This window comes from Limulus polyphemus, unplaced genomic scaffold, assembly GCF_000517525.1.
Source record: "Limulus polyphemus unplaced genomic scaffold, Limulus_polyphemus-2.1.2 Scaffold1699, whole genome shotgun sequence".
Lineage (NCBI taxonomy): Eukaryota > Metazoa > Arthropoda > Merostomata > Xiphosura > Limulidae > Limulus > Limulus polyphemus.
The window spans coordinates 151197-163914 of record NW_013667309.1 but is presented as its reverse complement, the minus strand read 5'-3'; the positions used below and the strand labels follow the sequence as shown (position 1 = coordinate 163914).

The following is a 12718-nucleotide window of genomic DNA, read 5'->3' as shown; positions in this document are numbered from 1 at the left end:
GTTGTGGTCTTTCTTTTATATATTGCGTTATGAAGTTTTGTGAAAGATCTGTACGTGATGGAGAAAAATGGATATAATTATTAGATTCAGCGTACAGGAATTACTGTAGAACATGTAAACATTTCTAGACAATAAAACTATAGTAGACCTGTGTTTTTGATCATAAACAGAGAAATAAAAGCTGAAATAATAATTATTATTAATTTTCTATCAGAACAAACTGCGTACTTAGAACTAAATTAAAAATTAACTTGGTTATCAGTATATCAAGTACACGTTTCTTACGTGTCTACTTATAAAGATTAGAATGCACTGTCTTATCAATCGGGTACCCTCGCTGTTAACGATATTTTCGGCCGTAATCTCTATAGTATATCATGAAGTCTGGCGAGTTTAGGATATTTAGGTTAGTCCCAGATGAGCATATCAAGCTATCATTGCAAAAAATGTCACAATAAAATAATAGTAATAAACAACAAACTAGTATTAAATGTAATAACATTCGATGCACTAAATAGTGTGGTGTGTTGAGGATTTCTGACAAAGCAGAGAAGTCCGGGCTCGCAAAAACAGGTGATTCGAGGATACCGTATGTGAGTGTGTTTCTCGACGGGTGTGATGGTTAGGACACAAAAAATTATACAGAAGACAAATGTCACACAGAATACAAGTGTCTATTACACAGTTGAAGGAAACACCACAAATAACAACAGGGCAAATGATCATGTAGCTGTAAAAGAAAAAGAACAGTATGGTTAGCCCGAGAATCGAAGATTTTCTTGAACCGAAAGCTTGTGTGTGTTTTTTCCCTTCCCTCTGTAGCCTAGACTAGCATACACCTTTGTCTTACCCTAATAGAGAATGTCTCCAAGTTACCAACTCTAACACTGAAAAATAAAGCAATTAATGCCAAATTCGCAATATAAACTGATTGTTTGATCACAGGCGAACTTACACTCTTACTGAATAAACAACATAAATTTATGAGCAATTCCGCCTGCCCATACAAATAAAAGTAGAAGTACACTCTACAGCCACTGGAGAACTTGTAACGTTCTCAAAAAGTAAAACTATACAAAAATAATACATTGACCTTGTTACCACAGAGTTAGGCCAAAACTTTAAGAGCACTAGTCTAACTGAACTCTCTCTTTGAATAACTTAAGGAAACTTAGTAACAGTAAACTATGTTTGCAAAACTGACAAACATGAATTAGAATTTTCCTAAACTTCTAAGGCAAATTCTTCTTAAAGTCTCTCGAAAATCTGTGAAAATTATCTGAAAAGTCTGTGGAAAGTATAGGTAACAATCTAACAGAAATCTGGTAAAGTCTGATGAAAGTCTATGGAAAAATCTGCTGTTTTAGGTATGGTAATAAACTTTTAAGTTTCTGACATAAGAAAACAGTGATTGGTGCTTATCAGATACGTCGGCCAACGAGCAGTGAAGATCATTGACGAGTTCGCCGATAAGAATAACTTATGGGGCTAATTAAAAAGCACGTAGTTATTTCTGCAAGAGAATCAGACAAGAAAACGCCTAATTTACACTTGACCCAATTAGCCCAAATTTGCCCAAAATAAATTTGTTGTGAACCTAATTTTTAAACTAAAAGGAGTAGAAAACATGTAGCACAGTTCGGTACTACAACGGTATAACCAATATTGTTAATGAAAGTAACAACAAATAGATAATGTAATATTTCTTATCGAGGGAACACGGAAACTCTAGCTGTCTGCTCGAGCTACTGTTGTAGTAGAAAATTGTTTCGAAAGCGTAAACTTAATATAACATGCTCGTTCTTCCTCCACATTACATATTTTGACCAAAGAAAACCCATTAAGTCACTCTTATGAAGGAGTGACATCTGTATTAGACACATGTTACCAATTAAACTATTTCGAATTTCTAGAAGTAATTTTTCCATAGTAATACCAAAACGGTTTTTATGAAGATGCAAAAATATATAAAAAGTACCTAAACTGTCCATTAAAATGTACTAATGTTAAATGTAATACAATGGAAAAACATGCTAAATATAATACGTGGTGCGTCTAACAAACTTAACTACTCTTACTTTAAGTTAAAATAACAAACACAAAAAGTAGTAAATTACATTAAATCTTCTGTAAAAATCGAAAAGGAAATATGTTAAGCCTCTTGAAAATAGAGAGTTCAATAAAAATAACAGTATTCAGAAAGGAAAGATACCATGTTCAGAATGTGGCAGAGACAGTAATCATCAAATGATAATGTAACTAAACAAGTAATGTAGTGTCATGTTATATATATAGCTATTATTGTAACTATATATAATAGTAACGTAAACCAACTTGAGTTCAAATTAATGGTAATCATTACACTAAAGCTGTTCCCTATTCTTCTAAACAATATTCCGAAGAATTAAAGTGTAGTCGCGAAAAATTTTAAAAGGTCATAAATATCCCATAAAATTGAACGAATTTCGTGTTTAAAATACACAATAAGAAACCTCGATTATGAAAATGAGAGTGAGTAATGATGAGCTAATTTTATTGTATCTAATAAGCTGACAGTAATGAGCATTGCCACATCGCTCGTTTGAAATATTCCTACTAAGGAGTGAAAAAGTCAGAACTTCGAATTTGAAAGTGTCCATTTTTATCTAAAACCTTAAACTTGAATGTTCCGTTAATGACGCTGATACCTCAATCCAAATATTGTATTTTGTGTTAGTGGAAGAGCTTTTTCCTAGAGTGAACTGTGGTGGATAAATTTGTTCGACTGTGTCTGGAAAACCTGGATAACTTGGCATTATAATTTCATCTATTTATCTGCAAGCACGACTCATGTTTAAGGCTTTACTATAGCTTTCCTTAGTGAAGTTTATAATGTATGAAAATTCTATTCCAAATAAATACAGGTCTACAACTTGCGGACTGAAGTTGTCTCCCTTTGGAATTCCCCGTGTGTGTTGGAAGACATGTTGGCCAAAATGCACAACCGTATTAAGTAAAAAAGACATGGTCTGTAAGAATTCATTTAATATAAAACTGGTAATTTAGTGAATGGCATTATCATAGAAAGTTCTGTGTTTATTAGTATTGTACCCCAATTATTAAATGACTCATTGTAACTTTATCAATTAGAAGGCTAGTGTAAATATTACTGAAATCAAACGTTTATATTGTTTTAGCGTCAAAGCCTTTAATTGTTTTTATAATCAATGCAATTACAGATGATACACAATGAATGGATTAATACAGGTTCTGTTTTGGATAATAAAACAATATTTCTTTACACGTTCTTTAATTTATTTCAGACCATTATCTATCAGAATTAACAATTCCTCAATGTTAGCGATTTTCGCCCCTGCAATAAAACTGTATTTATATGGTACTTTATGTAATTTGGAAATCCAAAATAATTTAGGTATAACTTTATTTGATTCAACCAAATGTACACCAAAATATGATACAACTGAAGTGTGATACTTTCCGTATCGGTTTTCAAGTGTTTACAAAGTTTCTTATCTGAAGGTTTAAATGACTAAAATTAACTTTAGTTCTTTATGTTAAATTATAATACAAACCTTTTTCTAAATGAAAACAAAGTTGTTAGCTGTTTGTCTGCGGGTGTGGTGATAAATCTACCATGTGAATAATCTAAATGTTGTTAGCTGTTTGTTTGCGGGTGTGGTGATATATCTACCATTTGAATAATCTAAATGTTGTTAGCTCTTTGTCTGCGGGTTGTGGAACAACATTTAGATTATTCACATGGTAGATTTATCAAGCTGTTTGTCTGCGGGTGTGGTGATATATCTACCATGTGAATAATCTAAATGTTGTTAGCTGTTTGTCTGCGGGTGTGGTGATAAATCTACCATGTGAATAATCTAAATGCTCAATAATTTTTCTCTTACCCATAATATGTTCATTATTGTGAATAGTGAATTTCTTTAAGTACGCTGTGCGTTTATTGGTTATGCTTTAACTATATTTACATAGTTTCCAAATCAAATGATCTTTCTTACTGTATGATTCACTTAGTGATTACTCTTATGGTGTGTATCCAATTAATATTTGAACATTCACGGAATTTGGGACCTTTACTCGTTAGTAGTCGTAAATATTCATTACTCACAATATCAGGGTTACTGGTGAACACGTGGTTGATGGGAGAATAAATGTAAGTGGATGAATTACATGCGCATTTAGAGGATAAAAAGTTATCTAACACTGTTGTTACTGCTAATGGTTCTCTTGCAAGAACAGCTAATAGTGTTAGGTAAAAATGCGGTATGGAAGGGACTCTGAATATTGATTCTAACTTAATTAGTTCTATACTTTTGTCGATAAATGTAACTATAAGGTAAAACGTGCTGGTTGAAGTTACCTCCCATTGGAATTACCTATAGCTGTTGGAAGGCATGCTGGCCAAAATTATCAAGTTAAAACACATTCGATTCTAATTTTATTAGTTATATACTCCTGTCAATCAATGAAACTATAGGGTAAACCTTTTCCTTATGTTCATTAGTTGTTGTTGTTGTGTTAGGTTTAACTGATGAACAGTAGCAAATAATAGCTAGTTTACATTGCCATCAAACTTTATGACACATGTATTTATGATTGATTGAACAAAAGTAAGTTTATTAATTGATAACATATTAACCTCTGGGACGTTTTGTTTGATAAACTTCCAAGAAGTTTTGTAATAAACTATCCTATACTTTAGTCCCATTTTGTTCTGTGTTTGCGTCCATGACTACGTGGCCGACGTGTAAGTGAATGAGAAAAATATGGATTATTAAAAAAACTGGCAACCTTGAGAAACATTACCCTCTCTTTTAATTCGGTCGTTATTATTGTTGTAAAAACTTTAAAAGTTACAATCTTTAGATAACTTTCATTAAAGTTGTAGTTTATTTTAATAGTGAACACAGTAGAAAGATTTTCACCAGCGATATTCTTATCTTATACACTTCATGCATACTCCGACCAGAGAATCCCTTACATGTTACATTCCACGTATCTTCAAACTAGAAAATCCCTTACTATCATACTTCACATATCTTAAAATCAGAAAAATCCTTCAATTTTTGAAATTACAATATCTTCAACCAGAGAATGCTTCAATTCTTTAACATTTCACGTACATTCAAACCATAAGATTCCCTACTTTACCATTCCACGTATCTTCAAACCAGAGAATCCATTCCTTACACACTTCCCTTATCTTTAAACCAGAAAATCATTCCAATTTTTAAAATTTCACTATCTTCAAACAAGAGAATTCCGTACTTTCACATTCCATGTATTTTGAAACCAGATAATCCCTTACTTTCAAACTACACGTATCTTCAAATCAGAGAATCCTTCGATTTTTACATTCCATATCTTCAAACCGCGTGATTCAAAACCAGATAATCCCTTACTTTCAAGCTACACGTATCTTCAAATCAGAGAATCTTTCGATTTCTACATTCCATATCTTCAAACCGCGTGATTCAAAACCAGATAATCCCTTACTTTCAAACTACACGTATCTTCAAATCAGAGAATCCTTCGATTTTTACATTCCATATCTTCAAACCGCGTGATTCAAAACCAGATAATCCCTTACTTTCAAACTACACGTATCTTCAAATCAGAGAATCCTTCGATTTTTACATTCCATATCTTCAAACCGCGTGATTCAAAACCAGAAAATCCCTTACTTTCAAGCTACACGTATCTTCAAATCAGAGAATCTTTCGATTTTTACATTCCATATCTTCAAACCGCGTGATTCAAAACCATATAATCCATCGCTCCCATAGTTTACTTATTCAAACCAAACAACCCTTTGCTTTTTACGTGCCATTTATATATTCAGATCAAAGAATCCTTTACATTTTACACTATACCTTTCTTCAATCATATTTTCATATTTAACCTATATCCAAACTAGAGAATCCCTCTTTTTACACTCCACGTATATTCAAACCACGGGATCCCTTATTATTTACACTCCGCCTATCTCAAAATCCTAAACAAAAATATTACATTTTACAAATCTTTAAGCAACATAAATCTTTTTTTTTTTAAATTCATGTATCTGCAAACCAGAGAAACACTCCATTTTTATATTCTGCAAATTTTTAAACTCGATAAAACCATATTATTTTACGTTTCACATATTTTCAAATAAGATAATCTTTACTATACGTATATTCTATTCATCTGTAAACCAGACAAATTCAGGGTGTTTTCAATACATTAGAAGTTAACTCGGATTGGTAATGGTACTTGGTATTTTCAACCTGAAAAGTATCTTATGCGACACAAGGGCTAAACGGCCAGATCAGAGATCCCTTGCACGATTAAGGCATAAATATCATTAATTTAAAACTACTGTCCAAAGTGAGAGCAACCAGTCAGCGTCATCCGCCGTCCACATGATTACTATTAACCGAATAGCGGAATCGATTATCATGACTATTATTATTATTTTAAAATTTCTGAGCGTATTCGGTAGAATATTGCAGTTAGAACTTTGGACATTTCGATCAGCAGGCCAACACGCTATCGATTAGGTAATGCTTCTTCTCCGAATTTGTTATTATCAACTCCTTTTGATATAAACAGCTGATAACTACTATTTTAAAAATATAAATAAATATCACGTGGCTATTTTATAAATATAATTTGTGCGTCTACCTGATGTTTGAAAAATAAGTCTAATTCCAGATTTTATTCAACTCAATCAGGACACACGATAGGCTGGGCCTCGCGTTTTTAGAAGCTTCTCACATTAGTGAGTAAAATGTGATTTATAATGAAATTGTATTAGATTTTATCTCTCACAAAATTGCAACAAAATATGAGATGTTTAATCCACTAGAGTGAGATGCATCTAAGTTGGGCCATATTTGTAAAAAAAAGTAAAATTGTACCCCATAAAACAACAAAAAACACGTACCTGTGATAGATAAATTTCATGAAGGGTGATCGGACGACACGACCTAGTTTGGACATAGGAAACGTCAAGTAATAGAGCGCTATCAGGGGCATACAGGTAATCAATCCAAAACACATAAAAATCTTCATCACACCATTCCACCGTCGCCAAACAGGTAAACCCTCGTACCAGATGGATGTTAGCAGTTGTTGACAGTTAGGGTGCGCTATAAACTGGTAATTTTGAGAAAAACTAATAAATAAATAAACTAACTAATAAAATATATATAATTTTGATAATGCATTTTAAAGTTTTACTAACTACTAGTGACCAAAGATATTCACATCTTCTGTCGTTTCATGTTGTCTATTTGTTTGTTGTTAAGCATAAAGTTACACAATGGGCTAGATCTGCTGTGCCCATCTATGGTATAGAAACCCGAAGTTTAGCGTTATAAGCCCTCAGTTTTACCGGTGACCACCAGGAGGCTTCATTCTGTCATCTTCGTTTTAAAAAGTATGGTATAAGTTATTATACTTTTGTCTTTTCTCTCCTGTATTAAGAAAACGATTTTAGCCTATTAAAAATAAAGACTGGATTGTTTTAAAAACTTAAGTGTTAAAATAATAGTTCAGATTTTAAAACCAACTTTAAGATAATAGTTTGTTACAATGTAGAAGAATTTGTATTGTTTTCTTACATTTTCACGTTACTTTATCAGGTATTTTATTGCGATAATAATATAATTGTGTATAAATTTAACAAACTGATAAAGAAAATCTTATTGTCACTCAATACATTAATGTTATGTCATATCTATTCTTTTCGTTCCTAAACTTATTTGGTGTTTAACAGCATAACATATCACACGCTTCTATTAAGTTAGTTTACCGTTTAACATCTCTTGAACATATCGACCACCTTAGTAACAACCCAAAATGTCACAAAATCATATTAACATAGCCTACTGTTTGAAATCTCCTGTATGTCAATAATCTGATTAACAATTACAGGCATTTTCCTCTTCACAAACCTACCTGCTTTTGTTCATATTTTAGTGCTAACTTTAGACGAGCTAAGGTAAGTTTGTCTGAGTTTTCTTCGTCCTCGTCGTCTTCGGAGTCCGAGTCAGACTGCTTATTCAAAACGGCGATAACTTCCTCCGTGCTCCTACAGAGGTCTAGGAGATCGCAGGAGTAGCACTTACATTGATTACTCAGCTCCAGGTAAATTTCTTTAAACTCGTTCTCACGCATAGCCAAGTGTTCCAACTCCCAGGAAAGCTAAGGAGTAGGAGAGAGAAGAACGTTGATAAAAACATCGCAGTGAAATGAAAATAGTATAATATATTCTAAATATATTCACGTGGGTGAACAAGGGGAACTTTGGCAAATCAGGGCTTCTGGAAAAGTGCATACTACTCTGTTTAATTTTCAATACAAATTAATTAGTTGTTAATACTAATATCATAGTTTAATGCTACAAACCTTTAATTATGTTTTAACTTCCATTACAACAACGGAAGTGTCGAGATAATAATATTAACATTATCAGCAAGGGCGGAGGAAAGAGGCATTTTAATCTTTCCAAAAATTCCCACTAAAAGTATGGAAGAGGAACTAAGAATGTGAAGTCTTCATTACTAATTACCTTATATGTGTTTATTGCGAAAACACTGTATAGTATAAATTTAACTAAACTGTCTTCAATCTTTTCTTACAGTTTTGTTTTATTCTAGAGTAATTACGTCATAACATTACACTTAAGCCTATATAATTAATATTTTTTTTACTTTATTTAACCAAGTTCCTGGAATATTGTTGCATATAACTGAAGCAGCTGTTTTACAGAAAATACGCTGAATTTTTAAAATAACAGACTAGCACATACAGGACGAAATATGATAAAGAAATAAACGCCACTTTTTTTTAGACTAGTGCAACGTACTATCAAGAAATCAGCAGATTTAGAAAAGCTTGTGATTATCCAAGCGTAATGTGCATTTGTCATTTCTTTGAAAATATTTGGTATTTTCAACCTGAACGGCACCTCACGCGACACACGGGCTAAATGCCCAAGTCAGAGACCCCAAGGTTCATACATAGCCGTCCCTAATTATAACTACTGACCACAGGGAGGGTAACCAGTATAGCACCCGTCACCTATTTGGCTACTGTGATCAGCGGCACATCACGGGCTCTAATTCTGGGCCATCCGATCCGCAGATCAGCACTTTAACCATTAAGTGCCGTCCGGCCTATTTCTTTTTTTTTTTTTAATTGTAAAAACAATGCAATAGGCTATTAAAATTACTGTTTCAACTAAGAATTTAGGGTTTTGGCACCAAACTGGTCTTATTAGATCTGTTACTGTACCAAAGGCTTCGTCGGAAACGACCAGAAACAACAATAACTTGATAGGTAAATACCTGAAACAACAACAAATTGAAATGCAACTACCTGAAACAACAACAAATTGAAATTTAGCTACCCGAAACAACAACTGAAACTTAACTACCTGAAATATAACAAATTTAACTATAACTACCTGAGATATAACAAATTTAGCTATAACTACCTGAAACAACAACAAATGGATATGTTATATTTAAACCGATATGTGACAAAGTCTGTGTGTGCTTGTTCCGCTTATGACTGGCGAACCGCTGTACTGATTGCCATCCCACCTGGCATATTCCCTTAGAACATCCCATGGAGTGACATAGAGGGATCGGAGTTTAGATCTAACACTCTTTGTCACCCCAGGGGCTGTGACGTATTTCCGCACAGGCTGACAAAGCCTAGGGCGGCATCGTTAAACAAAAACAACAACAACAAAAAAAAAAAAAAAACGCGGAAGTGAACAAAAATCTGTGGCAAACACAACACTAATAAGCAGTTGTTAAAAATAAGATTCGCGCAGTTATCGACCCCGTTGTTCTAAACAATTTTATAGCTCTCGGTTGAGACGATGTCCAGTCCAAGGAGTGGGTCACTTCCGAATGGGCCAAGGGGTGGGAAAACTTTAATACGTCATTGCTCCGGGATCCTACTTCCTTCCTAACTTTAACACGTCATTACTCCGGGGTCCTACGTCCTTCCTAACTTTAACACGTCATTACTCCGCGGCCTTCCTATGCGTCAGCCAGTTATTCTCTATTGTAATTGGATATTCATGTTAAGCCAATTAATTCCGAAGAGTTTAAAAATAGACATAGCCTTATAGTTTTGTCTCATCAGAGTTACTGCTAAGAAAGATACTGTTTCACTGCTTTGATATCATATACTTACGTAAGTACGCAGGAAGGGGGGGGGGAGTTCGATGGGGTTCGGCGGAACCCCCTATTTTTGTGATGTAAAAACATACTGCCATTAAGTTCATGTTCATGTGAACATTCGGCATCTGCTCACCGCTGGTTGAATAATTACCTGAGGTGTGCACAAACCGAAAGACTGAGTGCTCTAGCTTTATTACATAATTATTATGACACTGCTATCAACGTTGAAACTGTATGTAAGTTATTTATGGAAAACCACACCAGAAGAATGGAGCATGCTAACATGTTATTTCAGTAGTGTATATATATATGTACGTATATGTTATCTAATATATTAATGTTGTACACAGTTGTTTAAATTAGTGATATAATTTAACAATCAATAACTATTCTGTATGTAGATAGCACAGTACTTTATTATAATAAAACATACATATTTATGCTAATTTTAGTCTAGCTCCACATGCAGTGTTACAACAGAATGATTTGTTGATTTTTCATTGGATGTTTGTGGATTTTATGTGAACAGCCATACAATTGTTTAAGCTATATTTCATGTAAAATTACTTCCAGATTTAATCTCATAGCACTTTTTTTTTTTTACAAATTTTCTAAAGGGGATCATGCCCCAGACCCCCGTAGCATTAGCATGCTTATTGTGCTTCGCACAATATGTTTTGGCTTTTGATCTCATAAATTTGAATCCCCTTTCAAACATTCTGCATATTGGCCTGTTACTACCTCGTCCTAATACGATGTACGTCGACTGTTCCAAATATAGGTTTTGTACATTATCGTGAAAATAATACCTATTTATATTCTTCTGTTATGTAAAAAAATGGTTTCATGAGAACAATGTCACAAAAACTGTTTCTAAATTATAACATTAGAAAAGATTACACAAGCTGTGTCGAAATTTAGAAATTAACAGGAATTTTTATTATAAAGTTAGTAGAACGGCGTTAAATACTATTGAAAGGGTTCTGACTGCCCACTATTTGGCGATGTAAGAAGAAAAAAATATTGTTATTTGATTCATTTAACTGGTTCTTCATTTTTTTAAACTCCCTGTACAATGTTACAGTATATAATTGAAAGAAAACATCTTAAAGTTTGGGAACTTACAACAACAAACATATTTTGACAGGACAATTATTAAGATGAATATATAATAAATAAATTATTCACTAACAGGAATTCAACTTATTAATGCTATAAGAATGCTTCACTTAGAATGTGTTTTAGCAAAATAAGCTGAAAAATAATAATTTTCCATATGCCTGCGTCCCCCGGTGGGATAGCGATAAGTCTTCGGATTTATAACGATAAAATCAAGGGTTCGGTTTCCCTCGGTGGACATAGTGGATAGCCTAATGCAGCTTTGCTACAAGAAAAAACAACATATGTCTGCAAATTTCACATTCAGATACAACTAATTTCTCAGTTATATGAACCAGTAAGAGTACTTTATTTTAGTTTTATGTCATTTTCTACATTAAAAACTTTCTAAGGATGTTCGTAATTGCAAATGCATTAGAATAAAAAGAAAGACACGTCAAGCTAAAACTCCACCAGGAATTCCCTTGTAAGATAATTGTACTCAAACTGTTAAAGAAAAAAAAACTGATGAAATGTTTACGAATGAAAGCCTCCATCAGAAATTTAACAGTTTGAGTACAATTATCTTACAAGGGAAGAAAAAAACTGATGAAATGTTTACGAATGAAAGCCTCCATCAGGAATTCCCTTGTAAGATAATTGTACTCAAACTGTTAAAGAAAAAAAACTGATGAAATGTTTACGAATGAAAGCCTCACATTATCTTGCTTTAAGTTCAGATGTGTTGAAACTAATGTCTAAGTACATATAACATTTCCAGCTTACCGGTAGTATTCAAAATTGCATGTTTATTTAAACGTGAAATAGCATCTCTGCGCGTACATGAGATAATTGGAGCCAGCCGGTATAATATCCTAACCGATACTGTTTATTTTTAACGAAGTATTATTCTCCCAGTAAACGAAGTTAATCTAACATACAAAGTATTACATTGTCTTTTTTTCTTCATATAAGTAAATAGATTTATCACTGTCTCTACATTTCAAAACAAATAGAAACTATCGCTCAATTTGCACTCATTAATTGTTTTCATGTCAACGACAGTGAAAGAAAAAGGAAACAAAAAACAAAAACATATCGGATGATAATAATATTATGGGGAAATTTATTCTTTGGAGTATCCAAGAAACAGATGATTTTAATGTATGTAGTATACATGGATAACACCAAAGAACCACCCTAGGAAAAAGTGCTGAACAATTTGAAAATTTTCACACAACGAATCTTTCAATATGAAAATAATATTTATCAATGGTAGATAGAAGTAAACTTTCTCCTAAAAGTATATGAAAAGTAAAAAATAAATTATTTATTTACAGAACCGCATTTATTTCAATTTCATATAACTAGCTTTCTCCACTTACCGGCCCGGCAATCTGAGGGTTGCGGGTTCGAAT

At 33.1% G+C, this 12718-nt stretch overlaps 1 protein-coding gene across 1 annotated transcript in view; it reads right to left on the bottom strand.

Annotated features, from left to right (window-relative positions):
* The window catches only part of LOC106464597 (transient-receptor-potential-like protein), a gene marked incomplete in the record, with an annotated part of 53990 nt that overhangs the window by 34359 nt on the left and 6913 nt on the right, over window positions 1–12718 (bottom strand). Inside the window, 6 exon segments of the mRNA NM_001314091.1 lie at window positions 6947–7158; window positions 7963–8210; window positions 8213–8234; window positions 9503–9506; window positions 9509–9513; window positions 11734–11742. Coding sequence (NP_001301020.1) covers window positions 6947–7158; window positions 7963–8210; window positions 8213–8234; window positions 9503–9506; window positions 9509–9513; window positions 11734–11742 — 500 coding nt within the window.